This window comes from Scyliorhinus canicula, chromosome 10 (genome assembly GCF_902713615.1).
Source record: "Scyliorhinus canicula chromosome 10, sScyCan1.1, whole genome shotgun sequence".
Classification (NCBI taxonomy): domain Eukaryota; kingdom Metazoa; phylum Chordata; class Chondrichthyes; order Carcharhiniformes; family Scyliorhinidae; genus Scyliorhinus; species Scyliorhinus canicula.
In genome coordinates this window covers 150301304-150322834 of record NC_052155.1, presented here as the reverse complement: position 1 = coordinate 150322834, position 21531 = coordinate 150301304, and the positions used below count along the sequence as shown (strand labels likewise).

General features: G+C 45.7%; 1 protein-coding gene across 6 annotated transcripts in view; it reads left to right on the top strand.

The window, feature by feature from the left end:
- The window catches only part of LOC119972710 (programmed cell death 6 interacting protein), a 136282-nt gene that overhangs the window by 93062 nt on the left and 21689 nt on the right, over nt 1-21531 (top strand). For all 6 annotated transcript variants that reach the window (XM_038809868.1, XM_038809865.1, XM_038809866.1 and 3 more), the window contains 3 exons: nt 756-867; nt 8786-8955; nt 15726-15974. In XM_038809868.1, coding sequence (XP_038665796.1) covers nt 756-867; nt 8786-8955; nt 15726-15974 — 531 coding nt within the window. The remainder of the gene's footprint in view (nt 1-755; nt 868-8785; nt 8956-15725; nt 15975-21531) is intronic.

Sequence of the window (21531 nt, the reverse complement as noted above, 5' to 3'; positions counted from 1 at the left end):
TCAAAGGCGAGCTGGATGAACCATGCTGAATTTGACTCTACTCTTGTACAGGGTGGATTTCACTCTTGCTAGGTCTGCATTCTTGTCCTGGATCAGCCTAATGGAGTGACCCTCCCACTTAAAATCCCGGTGCACCCTTGCCCATCGAAGAACCAGCTCCTTCTCTTTGGAACTGTGAAATCCTATGAACACAGCACGAGGCAATCCACCTAGCTTGCATATCTTTTTGGGTTGTAGGGGCAAAACCTACGCAATCACGGGGAGAATGTGCAAACTCCACACGGACAGCAACCCAGAGCCGGGATCGAACCTGGGACCTCAGTGCCGTGAGGCCGGAATGCTAACCCACTGCAGCACCGTTCTGCCTTGGGCATTTCATAGATGAGAGAAATCTGCACAGCAAAATTTCAGGATTTTCCCCCAGATTTTTCCAAGAAGTTAACTTGTAGCATTGGTAAAAAGGGTACAAAAGTCAGGTTTCCAGCAGGAGCCACCTTCTGCGCGTCTTTCCTGCGTCGGGCCACTCGCAGCCCGAATGCGGACATATTATTAACTGGTGTGCAATATCGCTTCACATCCTCATCAGATACTCCACGTGCACTTTTTGTAGAAGTTTAACGTAATTCAAATGGGTTAATTCCCCCATTGTAATAGCTGACACAGAAAACTTTGTGATCTTCCCAAAAACAATTTGTATAGCCTTTTATGCTTGCTCCAGGCCACAATTTTTATGTGGAAAAGTATTTTATTTTTAGGCACTGAACATACTTGATCAAGAGGAAGTCTCTGATAATGAACTGAAAGCAAAATTTAAAGAACGCTGGAAAAGGACGCTTTCAAGTGAACTGTACAAACCCCTACGAGCAGGTAAATAAAAACCTTGTTTCATTTTCTAATGAGAAATCTGCTCCACTGTACCAGTAACCATGTGTAACATTTACTGTTGGAGTTCCTGTCCATTAGCGTTTAGCTGCTGAAACTGGACAACATTATCCTCACTCCTTAAACCTGCTACTCTTGGGCTCTGACGGTATTTTCTTTTTAAATTTAAAGTACCCAATTCTTTTTTTCCAATTAAGGGGAAATTTAGCATGGCCAATCCACCTATCCCTAACAGGAGCGGCCATGTTTTTGCTTTGTTTCTCAGTTTGTTTTGTTTTCCTTCTGTTTTGTTGGTGGACCTCAAAAGAGTGGCCAGTCCACCTTTTGTGAGACATCTTTGGGCTGTGGGGGTTTCAATTGTTGATCGTTGGGAGACGATCATGTTTGACATTGCAATAATCTATAGTTAAATGGCATTTTTGTACCAAAATCTTCAGACATCCTGCAGTGCGTGTATGATGAGCCTGTGTACATTAGTCCATTCTGTTTCCTGTTCTGAGATGGCCAAGATTTTGTTTTAAAAGTAACAGTGAGACTGCAGATGTTTACAAGTTACTGTCAGATACCCTCTTATCCCACAGGGTGTGCAGCAATAGTCCTCGCCAATGAACTCTGCATTGGAATAAAGTTTGGGGTACTTGTCCACCAATTCCACATTAATGGACCAAAAGTAGTTGGGACAGGTGCTTGAATTTTTAATAGTGCAATACTTATTTGCATCTGGCTGAGTCCTAAAGGACATAGCTGCTAGACTGAGTCTGTAACAGATGATGAAAGAACCAATAAGGGGGAAAAACCTACTTGACTCTGTTCTCACCAATCTTACCTGTCGTTGAAGCCTCTGTACACAACCAAATTCGTTGGAGCGATCGCCACATTGTCCTTGTGGAGATTTAAGTCCCATCTTCACATTGAGGATAGTGAGGATAGTCTCCATTGTTTGTATGGCACTGTGCCAAATGGGCTAGATTGTGAACAAATAGCACTCAAGTTATCAAGTTTAAGTTTTCAGCTTCAAGTTTTTTGGTGTCCAGATTACCAACAACCTGTCTTGGTCTCCCCATGCCGACAATATATTTAAGAAAACCCACTAACGACTCTACTTTCTCAGAAGACTAAGGAAATTTGAGCTATGACTCTCACCAACTTTTACAGATGCACCATTGAAAGCATTCTTTCTGGTTGTATCACAGCTTGGTATGGTTCCTGCTCTGCCCAAGACCGCAGGAAACTACAAAAGGTCGTGAATGTAGCCCAGTTCATCACGCAAACCAGCCTCCCATCATTGATTCTATCTATAATTCCCGCTGCCTCGGAAAGGCAGCCAGCATAATTAAGGACCCCACGCACCCCGGGCATACTCTTCCACCTTCTTTCGTCAGGAAAAAGATACCAAAGTTTGAGGACACGTACCAACCGACTCGGGAACAGCTTCTTCCCTGCTGCTATCAGACTTTTAAATTGGACCTACGTCATATTAAGTTGATCTTTTCCCTACATGACTGTAACATTACATTCTGTCGTCTCTCCTTCCTTCCCTATGTACAGTATGCGTTGTCTGTATAGCATGCAAGAAACAACACTTTTCACTCTATACTAATACATATGACAATAATAAATCAAATCAAAGGATTCAAAAAAACTCTGCATCCAGCTGCCACTGTGTGCAATTAGAAGGAGCAAAATTATATGCAGCCACAATCTTTAACCTCACGGCTAATACATCGCTCGCTGTACAATGGCCAACACGGGGACCAACCCTGGTACAATGAAGAGTGCAGGAGGGCATGCCAGGAGCAGCACCAGGCAACCTCGTAAAGCTACGATTACGAGACTAGCAGGCCAAACAGCGGAAACAGAATGTAATAGGCAGATATAAGCGATCCCACAATCCAACAGAAATGTTCTGCCCCATCCAGTCGTGACTAGTGGTGGATAATTAAACAGCTAGCTGAAGGAGACTCAACAAATATTCTTATCCTCAATGATGGGGGAGCCCAGCACATAGTGGGTAGCACTGTTGCTTTACAGCTCCAGGGTCCCAGGTTCGATTCCTGGCTTGGGTCAATGTCTGTGTGGAGTCTGCACGTTCTCTCCGTGTCTGTGTGGGTTTCCTCTGGGTGATCCGATTTCCTCCCTAAAGTCTTGAAAGACATGCTGTTAGATGAATTGGACATTCTGAATTCTCCCTCCGTGTACCCAAACAGGCACCGGAATGTGGCAACTGGGGGCTTTTCACAGTAACTTCATTGCAGTGTTAATATAAGCCTACTTGTGACAATAAAGATTATTATTATACCAAGCTGTTCCAGTACAGCTACCACATAGGACTCTACCTAGCAATGTGGAAAATTGCCCAGTTGCATCCTTCCACAAAAAGCAGGACATATCCAAACCAATTAGCGTCCCATTGGTCTACTCTCTTGATCATAGTAATGTAAGATTGTCAACTGTGCAATCAAGTGGCATTTACTCAGCAATAACCTATTTGCATGCTCAATTTGGGTTCAGCCAAGACCACTCCGCTCCTGACTTCATTACAGCCGTGGTTCAAACATGGACAAAACAGCTGAATGTCAGTGGTGAGGTGAGAGTGACTCCCTGACGAGACAGCATTACACTGAGTTAGATATTAAAGAGCCCTAGCAAAAGTGGAGTCAATGCGAAAGAGGGGGAAAGCTCCACACTGGTTTGAGTCTCACCTAGCACAGAGGAAGGTGATAGTGGTTATTGGACGTAAATAATTTCAGTCCCAGGATATTGCTTTTGGTTAGTGTTGGAGGTTTAAAAAAATTTGTTTACCCCCTTTTTCTGCCTGGCTCACCTCTCAATTCCATTAATCTTTTTCAGTCTTTTTAAAAATGTTTTTAATTGGATTTTTGGTATGCAAAACAAATATAAACATGAACAAACAGTATAATTAACACAAGAAAGTATAAGGAGTAATACTGGAATTATTTATATCGAGATTGGTTTTAACTATTTACATTGATGCATCACAGTTTCTCCTTCCTTTTCTTTGATCCCTTCCTTGCAGTGTTTGTCGTAATAATTGTGGTCCCCTGTGTTTCACTTCCCACCGGTTTTCCCTGAGCTTTTATTCCCTCTGGTTTCAGTTATTGTTTTCCCTGCTCCACCCCCCCCACTTCCAGTTATTGTTATCCCTGCTTCTCTTCTCCCCCCCCCCGCACGTTTTGTGGAAGCCCTCTATCGACCCTCGGATGGCAAATTTGATTTTCTCCAATTGGACAAATTCCAACAGGTCGGACAGCCAGTCTGTAGCTTTGGGTGGTGCTGCTGAGCAGGATTCTCCAACGGGCAATCAGGGAGACAAAGACAAGGGCACCTGCCGCGCCCCCCCCCCCCCCCCCCCAATATGTAGAGATTGGCTGTTCTGATACCCTGAAGACTTGCTACTCTTGGGCCTGACTTCACCCTCTTCCCCACCACTTTGGATATTGCCTCAGAAAAGGCTGTTGGGACCCAAGACCAGAACATATGGGTGTGGTTGGCCCTTGGCACCATTTGCATCTGTCCTCCACCTCCAGGAAGAACCTGCTCATTCAGGTGCTGGTTAAGTGGGCTCTGTATCACTTTTAGCAAGCATTAGGCTTATTACTGGCCCCCTTAACAGTTGTCCATACATGTCCCCGCAGTTCCATTTCCCTAAGATGTCCACACCTAGCAGATCCTCGGGCAGTGACTGTCTTTGTGATCTTTTTCAGCCTTTATTCTGCTTTCTGTACATTATTTAAATCTCTGTTTTTTACTTTTTGCTTATACTTTCTAATTTAGACTCTGCATATCTGTAGGAATCTTCTGTCTGGTTGAAGAGCACCACTATTTTATTGTCCTTTGCAGGCAGGTATGATACCCAATAGAATGTACCCCATTAGATCAGATGCCTAATTTAAGCAAGTCCTCCATCAAAAGCCCACAAAAGCCTTGTGGGCAACTATCATAGTTACTGATGAGGGTTGGCCCTTCACTGCTAACTGCTAATTTTAAATCTATAGATTTTTCTTTCCATCAAGGCCGTTCAGACCACCTAATTCATATCTGGTCTCAAACACTCTGTGGTATATGCTTCTGAATTCTCCTGTCCGATGCCATATTTGTACCTCTTTCTCCACTTGGGTAATCATCCCAGCGATGTCATCGAGTGTACCCTTCTAACTTGATATTAAATTAATGATTTCTGGGCGACACGGTGGCACAGTGGTTAGCATTGTAGTCGGTTTGATCCCGGCCCTGGGTCACTGTCCGTGTGGATTTTGCACATTCTCCCTGTGTCTGCGTGAGTTTCACCTGCACAACCCAAAGATCTGCATGGTAGGTGAATTGACCACGCTAAATTGCCCCTTAATTAGAAAAAAATTAATTGGGTACTCTTATTTTAAAAAAATTAATGATTTCTAAAATTATAGGTGTTGAAATTGAAATTATCCTGATCCTAATGAGTGTGTTTTGCGCAATAGCCTTCTACTATTAATCCTAAAATAGAGTTAAAGATACTGTTGATGCTGAAAATCTGAAATAAAAACAGAAAATGCTGAAAATACTCAGCAGGCCAGGTGGCTTTTGGAGAAAAAATGGTAATGTTTCAGGTCTATGTCCTTTTCATCAAACTTTACACAAGTTAGAAGCATTACATGTTTTAAGATGGTAAAATTAGGAATGGTGGAAGAAGAATCAAAGGAAAAGCCTGTATTAAAGCAGAAGATGAGGGACATTGAATGACAAAAGTGCGGAGAGCCCAAGTGAATGGTAGTGGAAGAAGCAAAGAAACAAATGTTGTATCAAAGTGAGATGTAATTGACGGAATAAATAATAGCTGCCACCTGAGAGCCAAGCAGGAGAAAAGCAAGATTGAGAACATGTGCCAGGAAAAGGAAGCAATATGACAGCAGAAATTAATTGCCTGACATTGTTGAGCTCCCATGTTGAGTTCAGAAGGCTACAGAGTGCCCAATCCAAAGATGGGGTGCTGTTCCTTGTCTTTAGCTTCATTGTTGCTCTATTTGCGGCCAAGAACACAGGACAGCACGAGAGTAAGGTGGAGAATTAAAATTGTTGGCCACTGGAAGCTTGGTATCATGCTTGTGGACTGGGGAGGTGTTCTGCAAAGCACTCATTCAACCTTCCAAACATAGAGCAGACTGCAGGTTCTCGTAGTAATCAGTGTTCCAACTGAAGTGTTTTATTGGACCTTGCTTATCAGAAAAAATGTTAAAACATTATACCATGTAAGCTGAAATACTTTACTTCGCTAAATTCAGAAATTGGGAAATGAAATTACTTTTTTTTTAATAAGTAGGGGCAGCAGGGTAGCATGGTGGTTAGCATAAATGCTTCACAGCTCCAGGGTCCCAGGTTCGATTCCCGGCTGGGTCACTGTCTGTGTGGAGTCTGCACGTCCTCCCCCTGTGTGCGTGGGTTTCCTCCGGGTGCTCCGGTTTCCTCCCACAGTCCAAAGATGTGCGGGTTAGGTGGATTGGCCATGCTAAATTGCCCGTAGTGTCCTAATAAAAGTAAGGTTAAGGGGGGGTTGTTGGGTTACGGGTATAGGATGGATACGTGGGTTTGAGTAGGGTGATCATGGCTCGGCACAACATTGAGGGCCGAAGGACCTGTTCTGTGCTGTACTGTTCTATGTTCTATATTTTAAACAAATGAAACTTTGCCTACAGGGCCTCGTTACTGCCAAGCTTGCTTCACGAACCTCCCGTTCCCTGATCCTTCTGCAGATCCTTCCCCTCCCTGACCATTCACCTTCAGACCTCTCCCTGTGCCCAAACCACTAACTTGCAGCCTTTCCCCCCTCCTTGATCCTCTGGCTTGCAGCACCTCCCTGTGCACAGCCTGCGACTTGTGGCCTCTCCCCATGCCTGACCCAGCCGTTGCTTCCTGACTCGACCTCTTGCTACTTTCCACTCCTGAATCTGCATTTTCCTGTTCCAAGATCAGATCTGATCTGATCTGAAGCTGGGGTTATGAAAGTGAGAATCCCAATTATGATCCATGTATGTAAAATGCTCCCATTTGCTGTATTAATCTTTGAGGCGTTTACTGTGAGAGAGGGCTCTGGAGATGAGTGGCAAGGCAGGAGCAGTCATTTACAAAAAAACATGGATTTTATTGGCCCAAGCTCGGCATTTTTGCACCATCCAGACTCGCACTTTCACAACCCTGGATCTTCTACATTAGATTGGATATGGATCTTGAATGGGAATACAGGTCCAGGAAAGAGAAGTGACAAGGGAGACGGAGGTTCAGCGAGCGGTAGATTGGGGAAGGGAAGAGGCCACAAGTTAGAGGATCAGACATGTGGAGAGCTGCATGTTGGAGAACGAGTGTGGTCGAGGCTGCTCCAACATGGCGTCATTCGGATATGTGAGAAATGCAAAGCGACGATAAACAGGGGCTTCCTGTATGCAAAATTAAAGTAGTACATGCAAATCACTGGTCCAAACGTAAGGGGTATTTGGGCTTTGGATGATGAGGAGAGAGGTGTTGCACCACCTGTGCATGGGAAGGTTCTTGCAGGAAAGGCCAGGAAATATACTCCGGACGCAGCTTCCTCTCCTCCACTTTCAGACTTCCGAAGACACTTTCTTCTGCGACTCCTTGGTCCACTCCTCAATCACCCCCATAGCTTGTGTTCACAGATTTTGCCGTACCTGCTTAGTGTTCCAGCATTTTCTGTTCAGATTTCTTTTAAAAGTAGTACCTATAAACAACTGCAAAACGGTAATTAACCACTAAATTGAGTTACTTTAAAGACGTGGCTATTATTAATTTGAGAATGGAAACTTTAAATTTACTTTCGTGTGTCATCGAGCTAGTTAAACCAACAGATTCCCTCCTCAGGCACGCAATTTCTGTTGCTGTCCGCAGTCAGCTTTTCAATGCTAATCCATTGTAATTTCCTTATCTACTGTCCATTAGAATAGTGCAGTGTTTTGTACAGTGAATAGCTGAATACATATACCGTAAATCTCCTCCCATGACCTTAAATCGAACAGAAAGTTTATTAATTTCTTTCTTTTAAATAAATTACTTCATTTTTTTCCCTATTAAGGGGCAATTTAGTGTGGCCACCTAATTTTGGGTTGTGGGGGTGAGCCCCATGCAGACACGGGGAGAATTTGCAAAATCCACACAGTGATTTATCAACTTCCGATGGCTGCTTTATTTTCTTTATTGATCAAACAGATAGCTACCTTCAGTAGTAATTTTGTTCTGTCTTTCACAATCCATTAATGTCCTTTCCTTCGTTACTTCTTTTGTCTTCAGCTGGAACGTTATGTTCGAGATGTCATCCACGAACTTGATTTATTTCTTGATGGAAATAATACATACTGCTTTGCCTTAACTATTTGTGCTGTAAAATTCATGTCCATCATAAGCTTGAGTGCTTCTGAAATGTCTGGAAAGCCTCTTCAGGCACTTGTCATTGCCAGATTAAGGAGAAACATTTTTGACGAGCAATCTTTCTCCATTGCAATCTTTGTTTCCACTTTATCAGTGCTCCATGGTCATTGAATTTCAAGACACTACTCACTTTCTTTTTGCCTTATCAAATCGTATAAGATTATTCTTTCCTCTGTGTTGAAATTGGGTCTTGTCGTATTAGTGCCGACTTTGACTCATTGATTCCATGTTCTCAAAACCTAGTTTGACTCGCCTAATGACTATTCCTTGATCTTGGTGTTTGAAAATGTTTTTTGGCTACCTTCACTGTAGGCTTTGGTTCTTCATCTTAGTTTCTTAGCTGGAGAAAGAGGTCTACCAAGCAGTTTTGGGGCAACCCAAACAACATGTTTTTACTATATTAAAGAAATAATGCTGAAAATTTGAAGTAACGATCTTGTGTTGTTTTTTTTTACTTCCTTTTGGAAAGAGGGAGCTAATTTCAGAACTACTCTGGACCGAGCCGTCCAAGCAGATAAAGTGGTCAGAGAACGTTACGCTACTCACAGAGAAGTAATTGCACTCCTCTGTAAACCTGAAGCAGAGTTGAATGCTGCAATACCATCTGGAAATCCAACCAAATCCCTTCAAGGCAGTGAGGTAAAATTAGGCCTGCTGTGAGCCTTCAATCATCTTGTTTTGAGAACAAAAAATATACCATGAACTGGAAGTGAGACTGTAGAATTGTGTAACCTGTTGCTGACCGATTTTTTTCCTTTTCCAATTCCTTGCATAGGTAAAGCTTCGCAGGTACTTAGTGCTTTCCTATGAGCATTCCTGTGAGGGGCTGGTTTAGCACTGGGCTAAAGAGCTGACTTGCAATGCAGAACAATGCCAGCAGCGTGGGTTCAATTCCCATACCGGCCCCCCCAAACAGGTGCCGGAATGTGGCGACTAAGGGCTTTTCACAGTAACTTAATTGAAGCCTACTCGTGATAATAAGCTATTGTTATTAATTGCCAGCCTCCGGAGGCTATTTAATTCTTGGATAATCACATCACTTAATGCTTAATGCATGAAATTCACACTGAAGTTCTGACACTAATTTTAGAACCTCATTCTCTCTTTGGTTGATATGGGCTACTTTACCACAGAAGTCTATTGAATGGGATTAAAATGTATTTTTAACTAAATTGAGTTGTTGACAGCGTGACAAAGGAAGCATTTAATTATCGACCTGTGGATGCTCTGAGAACAGTCAGAGGCAACATCAAAATGTGACATTGGAGCCGCATCTCAACTAAAATTGATGGGGATGGCGGTTCCATTTCCTGAAGGATAAAAGTGAACCATTTGGCTTTTTGCTGCAATATGGCTTTTGTGGTGATTTCTTTCCCCTAGATGTGAACCTTCATTTTGCCAGATTACTGACTTGACTTTCATTACTTCCATGATGATATTTGTACTCTGAACCCTCTTGGCTGCGGATCAACTAATTAAATTATACGGTTACCATGCCCATTATTGCAGAATTTACCTTGCAGAGCAAAACCTTTACTCATACAAAACCCACCCTCTTGCACAGACCTATATTTGGGCCATAAGTAGCCTATTGGATTGTTATTCCATCGGTGATTGCACTGTAACTGAAACAAACATTGTTCCTGGCTTAATTTTAAAGACTCAAATTTGGTTGCTGTGCTGATATGGTTTCCAGTTTCCAATTGATTAGTGTCGTTCACGGCACACCCACCCATTCATGAATTTGTTTACCCACGTGAATCTGTTTGTGTATACAATCACTGTTTGTGACCCTGAAGGTTCATGCATTCACGATTTAGCATTTCCAGTGCAAGAGACATTGCTTAACTTCAACTACACACAGATGTGTACATGCACCAATGGCTGTCACTTTACTAGACATGTTGCTGAATTAGCATGAGGAAGGTTAAGCTCTCATATTTCCCACGTAGAAAGTGTGCACTGCGCATGCAGCATCTATTTTTTTTAATAAATGTTTTTATTAAAGCTTTTTCCAACCAACGTTTTTACATAAAAATAAATGAAAATTATTGAACAAAACACCCCCGGGATGCTGCTGCTGACACTTCTCCCGAAGAAAGTCGAGGAAAGGTTGCCACCGCCGGGTGAACCCCATCAAGGACCCTCTCAAGGCGAACTTTATTTGCTCCAGGCTGAGGAACCCCGCCATATTGCTTACCCAGGTCTCCACGCTCGGGGGTTTCGAGTCCCTTCACATTAACAAGATCCGTCTCCGGGCTACCAGGGAGGCAAAGGCCAATATCTCGGCCTCTTTCGCTTCCAGCACTCACGGATCATCTGACACCTCAAATATCGCTATTGTTGGACTCCCCTTCACCTGAGTGTCCAAAATCCTGGACATAGCCCTCGCAAAGCCCTGACAGAATTCTTCAAGCGGCGGGCAAGCCCAAAACATACGGGCATGGTTCGCCGGACTCCCTGCACACCTCGCGTACCTGTCCTCCACCCCAAAGAAGTTACTCATTCTCGCCGTCGTCATGTGAGCCCGATGCATCACCTTAAACTGAATTAAGCTGAGCCTGGCACATGATGAGGAATTTACCCTGCCCAGGGCATCAGTCCACAGGCCCTCATCTAGCTCCTCGCCCAGCTCCTCCCACTTGCTCTTCAGTTCCTCCACTCCAACACTTTCCCCTCTCCTACTCAGATGCCAAACACAACGCTGCCCTGTATGCAGCAGCCGAAATGTCCCCACCTGCTTTTTAAGAAAATCCCGAACCTGGAGGTACCTGAACGCACTCCCTGGGGGCAGGCCGAACTTCTCCTCCAGCGCCTGCATGCTGGGGAAAGTCCCATCTATAAACAGGTTCCCCATTCTCCTAATGCCTGCCTTATACCAGCCTTGGACCCCCCCATCTATCCTACCCGGAGCAAATCTGTGGTTATTCCATATCGGGGTCCACATGGAGGCCCCCTCCTCTTGCCTATGCCTTCTCCACTGCCCCCAAATCCTCAGTGCCGCCATCACCACCGGACTTGTGGTGTATTGTGCCGGCGAGATCGGCAGCGGCGCCGAGACTAGTGTCGCTAGGCTGGTGCCTCTGCATGACGCCCCCTCCTCCATCATCCACCTCCTACTCATGGCCACATTGGCCGCCCAATAATAGCTGCAGAAGTTCGGCAGAGCCAGTCCTCCCCCTCCCCAACTGCACTCCAAGAATGCCCTTTTAACTCGCAGGGTTTTATTCTCCCACACAAATGCCGTAACAATCCTATTCACCCGCTTAAAAAAGGACTTGGGGATGAAAATGGGAAGGCACTGAAAAACAAAGAGGAACCTGGGGAGAACCGCCATCTTCATAGTCTGCACCCGCCAGGGAAAGCGGGAGCATGTCCCATCTTTTTAAAATCTCCCTCCACCTGCTCCACAAGCCGGGTTAAGTTGAGCCTGTGCAGGGCATCCCAGTTCCTAGCCACTTGTATCCCCAAGTACTGAAAACTCCTCTCCACTATCTTGAGAGGAAGCTCCCCCAGTCTCTCCTCCTGGCACCCAGTGTGGACCACGAACAGCTCACTCTTCCCCACGTTCAATTTGTACCCTGAAAAGCTCTCAAAGTCCCTTAGGATCCGCATGACCTCCCCACCCCCTCCAAAATACACAACAACAGGTCATCCGTGTAGAGGGAGACCCCCCCCCCCCCAAAATACACAACAACAGGTCATCCGTGTAGAGGGAGACCCCCCCCCCCCCCCCCACAGTCCCTTGAAGTCCTGAGCGCTATGGCCAAAGGCTCAATTGCCAGGGCAAACAGCAACGGGGACAGGAGGCAGCCCTGCCTCGTCCCTCGGTGCAGCCAGAAATAATCCGACTGTAGCCGACTACAGGGGCCTGATACAGCAGCTTGACCCACCCTATAAATCCCTCACCAAATCCAAACCTGCTTAACGCTTTCCACAGGTACTCCCCCGAGGGCATCATGATAATGTTCAGGAGCCTCCTCATCAGTGTTCAGCTGCCTGCCCTTGACGAAACCTGTCTGGTCCTCCTCAATCACTCCCGGGACACAGTCCTCTATTCTGGTGGCCAGAATTTTTGCCAACGATTTAGCGTCTACATTCAGGAGCGATATCGGCCTGTAGGACCCACACTGAAGCGGATCCTTCTCCTTCTTCTTCAAAATAAGCAAAATCAATGCCTGCAACATCGTCGGGGGGGAGGGTCCCTCTCTCCTTTGCCTCATTAAAGGTTCTTAGCAGGAGTGGGTTCAGCAGCTCCGAGAACTTCTTATAAAATTCTACAGGGAAGCCATCCGGCCCCGGGGCCTTGCCCGACTGCATGCTTGCCAGCCCCTTAACTACCTCCTCCAACTCAGTCGGGGCCCCCAACCCCTCCACCCGCTCTGCTTCCACCCTCGGGAACCTCAATCGATACATAAATTGCTTCATCCCTTCCCCTCCTCTCGGGGGTTCCGACTCATACAGCCTCCCGTAGAACTCCCTGAAGACTTTGTTGACCCCCTCTGGGCTCAACACCGTGTTGCCTTCCTTATCCTGCACTGCCCCAGTCTCCCTAGTCGCCTCCCTCCTGCGCAATTGGTACGCCAGCATCCTACTCGCCTACTCCCCATACTCGTAGACTGCCCCTTTCACTTTCCTCAACTGCGCCTCCGCCTTCCCCGTGGTCAGCAAGTCAAACCCCACCTGCAGTTTCCAGCGCTCGTTTAGCAGCCCCATCCCTCCGGGGTCTCCGCGTACTTCCTGTCCACCTTAAGTATCTCTCCCACCAGCCTCTCCCTCTCCGCTGTCTCCTTCTTCTATCTGTGAGACCTAATAAAAATGAACTCCCCCCTAATGACCACCTTCAAAGCCTCCCAAACCACTGCCACTGTTACCTCCCCTGTGTCATTCGCTCCCACGTAGTTCTCGATGCTCCTCCTTATCCGCCTACACACCACTTCATCCGCCAGCAGCCCCACATCCAGTCTCCAGAGAGGGCGCTGCCCCTGTTCCGCCCCCCAGTTGCAGGTCCACCCAGTGCGGGGCATGGTCCGAGACCGCAATGGCCGAGTATTCAACCCCCTCCACCCTCGGGATTAGCACCCAGCTCAACACAAAAGTTTATCCGCGAATAGACTTTATGGACGTGGGAGAAAAAGGAGAACTCCTTCACCCTTGGCCGTGCAAATCTCCACGGGTCCACGCCCCCCCATCTGGTCCATGAACTCCCACAGGGCCCTGGCCACCGCTGGCCTCTTTTCTGACCTGGACTTGGAACGGTCCAAGACCGTATTGAAGTCTCCTCCCATAACCAAGTTACTTGACTCCCAAGTCCGGGATCCAACCCAACACGCACCTCATGAAGTCCGCATCGGCCCAGATCGGGGCATACACATTCACTAATACCCCTGCAGCTTGCAAATCACCATTATGTACCTTCCCCCCCCCTTGTCTGCCACGATGCTGCCCGCCTCAAACGCCACTCGTTTACTAACCAAAATTGCCACCCCTCTGGTCTTTTGAGTCTAAGCCCTAGTGAAACACCTGGCCCACCCATTATCTCCTTAACCTCGTCTGGTTAGTGAGCTTTAACTGCGTCTCCTGCAACATGGCCACGTCTGCTTTTAACCCTTTTAGGTGCGAGAACACGCAGGACATCCGGCCCATTCAGACCCCTCGCGTTCCACGTGATCAGCCTGGTCGGGGGGTTAACAACCCCCCCCCCCCCCCCCCCGGACTAGCCATCTCCCTTTTTTGGTCAGCCACGTGCCCTCTCCAGCCCTCCCCTCGACGGCCCCCCAGCCCTCCCCTCCATCCATTCCCCTCAACTGGCTCCCCTTCAGTCAGCAAAACAGCACCCCCCCCCCCCCTCTCTGCCAAGCATCCGCTTAGCTCTGATTTTCCCCCCCATTGCACTTCTGTAAGTCAGCTCACCCATGCCGACCCCGGCCGCTCCCGCCTCTATCCCCCGACCTTAGTCTTGTCACATCCTTCGGGCCACCCAGCCTGGCAAATGCGGATCTCTCCATTCTCCCACTTGCTGATCCGCTCTTTCTTCGCCCACTGCAGGACACGCTCCCGGTCTGCAAAACGGTGGAACCTTATCACTATCGCCCTCAGTGGCTTGTTCACCCTCTGCTTTCTGGCGAGGACCCTATGCGCCTCATCCAGCTTCAAGGACCGCGGAAAGGCCCCCGCGCCCATCAGCGTCCCCACCATTGCGGTCATATGTGTGCTCGCGTCCGCCCCCTTCGCACCTTCGAGAAGGCCCAGGATCTGCAGATTATGGCTCCGAGACATTCTAGGTCATCCAGCCTCTCCTGCCATCGCTTATGTAGGGCCTCGTGCGCCTCCACCTTTACCACCAGGCCCAGGATCTTGTCCTCATTCTCCGCCACCTTTCTTCCCACCTCCTTGATCACCTTCTCCTGTGCCTTTTGGACCTCCACAATCTTTTCCATAGAGGCCTTCATGGGGGCCAGCATCTCTGTTTTAAATTCTGTTAAGCAGCTTCTCAGAAATTCCTGCTGCTCTCGGGCCCACTGTGCCCACATCTCTCGATCCACTCTGGCCGCCATTTTGTTTTCTCGGACCTTTTCAGCCTTCTTTCCCGCGATTGCACGTCTGACGGCCCCACTCCTGGTTCCCTCCTTACAGCACCTGGGGAACCTCTCCAGCATCTGTTCCCACACCGGTCTCCGCCTCCAAGTGCCGCCGTCGCCCCATTTAGCGGCCCAAAATCCCGATCTCGGCGGGAGCTGCCGTGAAATCGACCTAGCAGGTCATGGGTGCCATCGGAAGTCACCCGCATGCAGCATCTCTGTGTGTGTGCAAGTTCACCGTTTACGATTTTACTCTTCCCATTTCACAGGAATAGGACCCCCGCAAACAACGGGAGTTGACTATTTACAAATATTTGAAACAATATTATGCTGCATTTTTGGTTTGGTTAACTTTGAATCTGTACCCTGTCATTATCCATTTTCTCTGCAAGTTGAATATCTTAAAAGATGACCGTGGTCATCGAACAGGTGACCATGAAACCATGTCGATTGTTGTAAAAACCCAACTGGTTCACTAATGTCCTTTAGGGAAGGAAATCTGCCATTCTTCCCTGATCTGGCCTACATGTGACTCCAGATCCACAACAATGTGGTTGACTCTTAAATGCCCTCAGGGATGGGCAATAAATGTGGCGACGCCCACATCCCATGAATGAATTTTAAAAAAATTAAGTAATTGAGGAAACATGTGGGAGAATGTGCAAACTCCACACAGTGACCCAGAGCCAGGATCGAACCTGGGACCTTGGTACTGTGGGGCAGCAATACTACCCACTGCACCACCTTATATGAAACTCTTGTGATGAAGCAATGTTGCTTTGTTTATTTGAACTACTTTTGACAATTGGTTTCTTTAATGTTTTTTAGGTTGTTATGCTCCTGAAGACACTTCTTGCTTCTTTGAATGAAGTTAAGAAGGAGAGAGAAACTTTTGAGAATGATATCAAGTCAGTGCAGTTTGACATGTCGAGCAGGTTTCTGGCCGCATTGGCTCAGGATGGTGCCATAAGTGAGGAAGCTATCTCGGTGACTGAACTCGATCGCTTATATGGAGATCACACTGAGAGTGTGCAGCAAAATCTGAAAAAGCAGGAGGAGTTGCTTGCTAAAATTCAGGTAATTAACTTGTATGTGCTATGGAATAGAATTCTGAGAATGGCTACAGCACACATAGGAGTGATTTGGCCTTTATCGCCTCTGCTGTTTTCTGCAAGAGCAGTTTAGTTAATCCCATTTCCTCATACTTTTCCTGCAGCTGTAAAAAAATAAATAAAAAATTTCTCTTCAGGTGTTTTACCTATTGAAAGCCACGATTGAAAGTGTTTCCACCCTTTTAGACGGTGCGTTCCACAAATCATTAATGCTGGCACAAAAATAATTAAAAGGGCTAATTGAGTGTTGGCCTTTATTTCCAGCTGATTAGATTGGAATGACTAAGTGGTGGAAGCTAGCTATGTTATTACAGACACCACCTGTTCTACTGCATTCAATTCAGTGTTCCATATCTTGGAAAGTCTTCTGAGGATGCAGCGCAGATTCCCCAGAATTGAATCTGGTTCCTTGTGGGTTACGAAATCAAGGTAGATGGATGAAATTAAGATGCAGTAAAGCCATTATTTAATTCATTGGCGGAACAGGTTGGAGAGGATGACTGGCCAACCACTGTTCCTATTTAGAATAAATCTTGGCAAGCTATTTAAGAACTTCAATATAATCCTCCAAAATAAAATTCTATGTGAGACAAATTTAGCGTATGTGAACTAAGTGAAGGTAATTGTAGTCATTCAGTACTGCTGAACTGTTAAAGGAGGAATCGGATGGAATTCTCCCATTCTGCCCAAAGTGGGTTTTGTGGTGGCTGGGAGTGAAGAATCTAATGGGAGCTAAAAAAATGGAAACCTGCCAATGTAACAACGGGGTGCAATTCTCCCAATGGTGGGTCGGTTGTCACGCAGCCTGGTAGAATGTATGTCACTGCATTAATTTGCATCTCATTTAAACTGCTCTTTGTAGGAATCTCTCCATGCTTTCCAATCGTACGTCAAGCCAGTGAGAAAGCACGTCAGCCTCAAACCTTTTTGACAAGGATTGACACGCACAAGGTGCACTTTAGTTTGCTTCAGACCACAACAGGAGTGCAGCAGACAGCCTTCCTGTCATAGCGGTGCATCGCTCCTGTTACGCTAAAAGCTGCACTGCTGGGGCAGAGAAGTTTGTGCCCCTTTGCTCAATGCCAGTGTTGTCTGTTTATTCAGCACTATGCTCCGGGATTCATGGACCTGCCACTTGGACCGACTCTTGAGAAATGCTGCGCCAGTGGTTGTAGACGTGAAGGGGTCTTCTGCTCCTGACATGGTTATCTGTATGGAAAGTACTATGCTGCAGGACTCATACACCCTTCATTTGGACTGACTTGAACCTCTGTACGTAACAGTGCATACAGCCTCCAGAATTGGTGGATGGAAGTCCATGTGGGGCATGGGCACTTTACAGGTGGTAGGTTCGGCGGGAAGGGTTTGAATGTCCACCATAACCACAATGGGATCCAGAATTATTAGGGAGGCTGGAGAAAAAACAGAAGTAAGATGGTTTCTGTGTGGTTGGGACATGGGGCAATGTGCGAGGACTGCAAAGCTGGGCTATGGGGACGCACAGTCACTTTGTGTCACTATAGTGGGCACAATCCAGGTCAGTTAAAAAGGCAAGAGACCTCGGAGTCCAGGAAGTAGCTGAACGCCAATCATTTCCTTCACTGTTAAAGGCACAGGCAGAAATTGCATGCTTCACATCAAAGTCTCAACATCGACAGAGTATAAGTTAGGAATGCAGCCTTGGAGAATGAAGGCGAGAGTGAAGCGGGCACACCTGCCTTATACCTCGCATTGTATCAATGAAGGCCACTGAATGCCATTCTTCAATCGCCAAACTGCTTCCATTCATTGACCATGACTAACTGAAAGGTCATTGGCATGTCACTTCAAAGAATGGAGCACTGAGACACTTTGTTTCTAACCTCTCGTTCGCATCTTATCACCCCACGAGGCTCCAGATTTCACCCTTCTGGAATGCACTGTTTCCAATGAAAGCCTCCCAGGCCAGAGACGTAGCATGCTTCTTGGAGCTATCCTGGGGTAGAGAACATGCCTTTCTCCTCCGATTCGCTGGATCAAGGATTTGGTGGCTTAAGCGGGGTGCTGCCTCTGCCTTCAGATTGGTAACTTTTTGTTTCTGGTTGGACGACTTATTTTGCAGAAACCTGATGACAGGTAGAAAGTGATATGAGTACATTGGGGTGGAGTATGGCGCGTGGACCTTGAACATGGCAGCTGACAGCAGGAGGATAAATTAGCTCCCAACCCACCAGGCGATTCAGCCTGATAACGAATGTGTATAATTAATGAGCCTCCAAGCTCATTTGGTGCAGGTACAGCCGTGCCAGAACTGCCCACCACCATACCTAGAAAATGGAGAATTTCGCCCATCATATCTGTGTGTTTTGTCTTGCACTCATCAGAATATCTTGTAAGAAATTACCAAACAGTAGCGGGTAGACAGTAATATATACTGCATTCGTGGAGTGTGCTGATAGGTTGGTAAGTAGATTTGTGTCATGGAGAATGCAGCATAGAGGAGTTACCTGCAAGCTTTGTTCAAATTCAAACTGAGCAGACTGATTCTAGGAATTCCTTGGGGAATGAAGCAGGGAATTACTGTTTCCTCTGCCTTTGTTTAGACGAAAGAGATGCAATGTGCACATGTTTCTTTTTGAAAAGGACCCTAATGTGTGGCTTCTGACATGCCGTTTGGGGAAAGGGGGGGGGGGGGGGGGGATGGGGGTGGTCATACGAGCTGACCATCAAATATTTGGTGAATAATCTGATTGTGTAGTTAGCACAATCAGATTATTCATGGTTCTGAAGCAGTGTTTGTTTCTCTCTCCACAGATGCTGCCAGACCTGCTGAGTTTTTCCAGCACTTTCTGTTTTTATTTCTGTAACTTGTCGCCTGCTTAAGAATAAGCCTTGCACAGTGGAGCACATTGATAGTTATTACACCCTTGCCACCCTGTTACCCTGTTCATGGAAAAACTGGGGTCTGACTTGTGCAATGTACTGCAGAATGAAAGCCAAAACCGGAGCAAAAAAGTATAATTTTAAAAAATTTGTATTTAAATTATTCACAAAATGTGTTTTTGAACTTGGACATATCACCATATTGATATTTTGTCACTTAGGACATTTTAAAAATGATTGTAATGTAGTTAGATAGTCCATGAAGTTGGTAAGTGACAGATTTAATTTTTCTTTAAATTCATTTGGGGGATGTTGCCGTCACTGGCTTGGCTAACATTTATCACCCATCCCTAAATGCCCTTGAGAAGGTGGTGATGTGGTGCAGGCCATGTTGAGTTGCCGTTTCGACATTGACAGGGAGATGTCAAACCGAAGTTAGGTAGTTGTCCATACTGAGGTGAGGAAAATTGGGAATATTATCTGGGAAGCTCTTAATCTTGTGGTCGCTGGTGTAAAACATTGTCAACAGAGGGTGGAGGATCTGGCTGCTGTTGTACACCACCTAGGATTGTGCAGGAAGAAAGAAGTAGTTAACTCAGAAATGAAAAATGAATTAATTAGCTTTTTTAATAAATTTATGTACAAGTCTCTTACTATTTGCATCTTAGTTGTCATTCAAGTGGAATATTCAATCAAATCATTTGAACTGCTAAATTATGTCTACATCAGACATGTTAACAAAAGTAATCTTAATGTTTGGAATTCTCAGAGAACAGTGGAGGCTGACTCATCGGATATATGAAATGCTGGGTTGGACAGATTTTTGATCTGGAAGGGAATCAACGGGTTTGGGGAACGGGGTGATTGGTCGGCGTGAGTAGCCGGGAAAGTGCAGCTGCTATTAAAATCAGATCAGCCACAATCTTATTGAGTGAGAAAGCAGACTCGAGAGAGGCTGAATGGCCCACTCCTCCTATGTTGGTATGTGTGTAATTATTTTGAGAGGATGGTTCCTTCAGTGTCCCTAATTTTTTTAAGACAATAATGGCATTATGGGCTCAGTTAAACATCCTTTTGTGTCTTGTCTATTTAAGAATAAGTGTCATTTGGTGCTGCGCTTGCCTTAGTCTGAAGATCATGTTGTATCCCACTCTAGGTCTCTGCATGAAATCCAGGGTGATACATGAGTGCAATACTAATGAAGTGCTATATTGTGAATTTAAAAAAAAATTTGGGAAATGAGCTGCTAAATTTGAACATCCTCAATTTGTTCAGATGATGTAAAGGATATTGTGGCATGATTCAAATAAAAGTTGGGAAAGCTCCCAGAACCCTGACAAACATTCATTCCTCAAATGCTACTCTCAAAAAATCTAACTCGTTCTTGACCCCATTGTTAACGGCCTGTATCTCAGAAGTAGTTGCTTGTTTGTAAAGTATAGAACATAGAACATAGAACAGTACAGCACAGAACAGGCCCTTCGGCCCTCGATGTTGTGCCGAGCAATGATCACCCTACTTAACCCACGTAACCCGTAACCCAACAATCCCCCCATTAACCTTACACTACGGGCAATTTAGCATGGCCAATCCACCTAACCCGCACATCTTTGGACTGTGGGAGGAAACCGGAGCACCCGGAGGAAACCCACGCACACACGGGGAGGACGTGCAGACTCCACACAGACAGTGACCCAGCGGGGAATTGAACCTGGGACCCTGGAGCTGTGAAGCATTGATGCTAACCACCATGCTACCGTGAGGCCCCAACTAATGAAGTGCTATATTGTGAATTTAAAACTATAGCTTTGAATTATATAAATAAAAGCTCTTAAACAATGATTAAATCAAGAAAACTGGTTTGTAGAAGTAATTACATCATAAAGGAACAACCTCTGCCTGCAAATGCAACTTTCATTTTCTACCATGTTTCTGTTAGTTTTAACATTTCTGACTCAGCTTCTGAAAACGAATTTTACCATGCCATTATGGTCTGAAGCAAAAAATTTTTAACAGTAAACCGGACTTCCAAAGATGTGTTGCAGTGAAATAGTCCTTTGTTCTTGCTTTGTTTTTGAAAAAAAAAATCGACAATACATTTTAATTACAAGAATTAAAAGCTAACATAAAAAGGAATCCAAAAGCCTTCCAGATGCATATAAATAATCAATAATCAAGAGTGGGTCAAAGGAGTGGATCGACCAGAAAAGGGATTTGCACATGGAGTCAGAGGACATGACTGAGGTACTAAATGGTACTTCACATCTGTCTTTATCAAGAAAGAAGATACTGCCCAAGTCATGGTGAAAGTTGAGGTAGGTGAGGTACTTGATGGGTCTAAAGCGGAGGTATTAGCTAGACTCTCTGTACTTAAAGTTGATAAGTCACTAGAACCAGGTGAGACACATCCAAGAATGCTAGGGGAGTTAAGAGAGGAGATTGAGGAGGCATTGGTTGCTTTTCGATCCTCGTTGGGTGCGGAGGTGGTGCCAGAGGGTGGGAGAATTGTACTCTTGTTGAAGAAGAGGTGTAAGGATGAACCTGACACCTGCAAAGCAGTCAGTTTGGAAGATAATTTGGGAGCATGTTAATAGTTATGAGCACAGATGTGATTGAATTAAGGAAAATTAGCATAGATTATTTAAGGGAAAATCGTATTT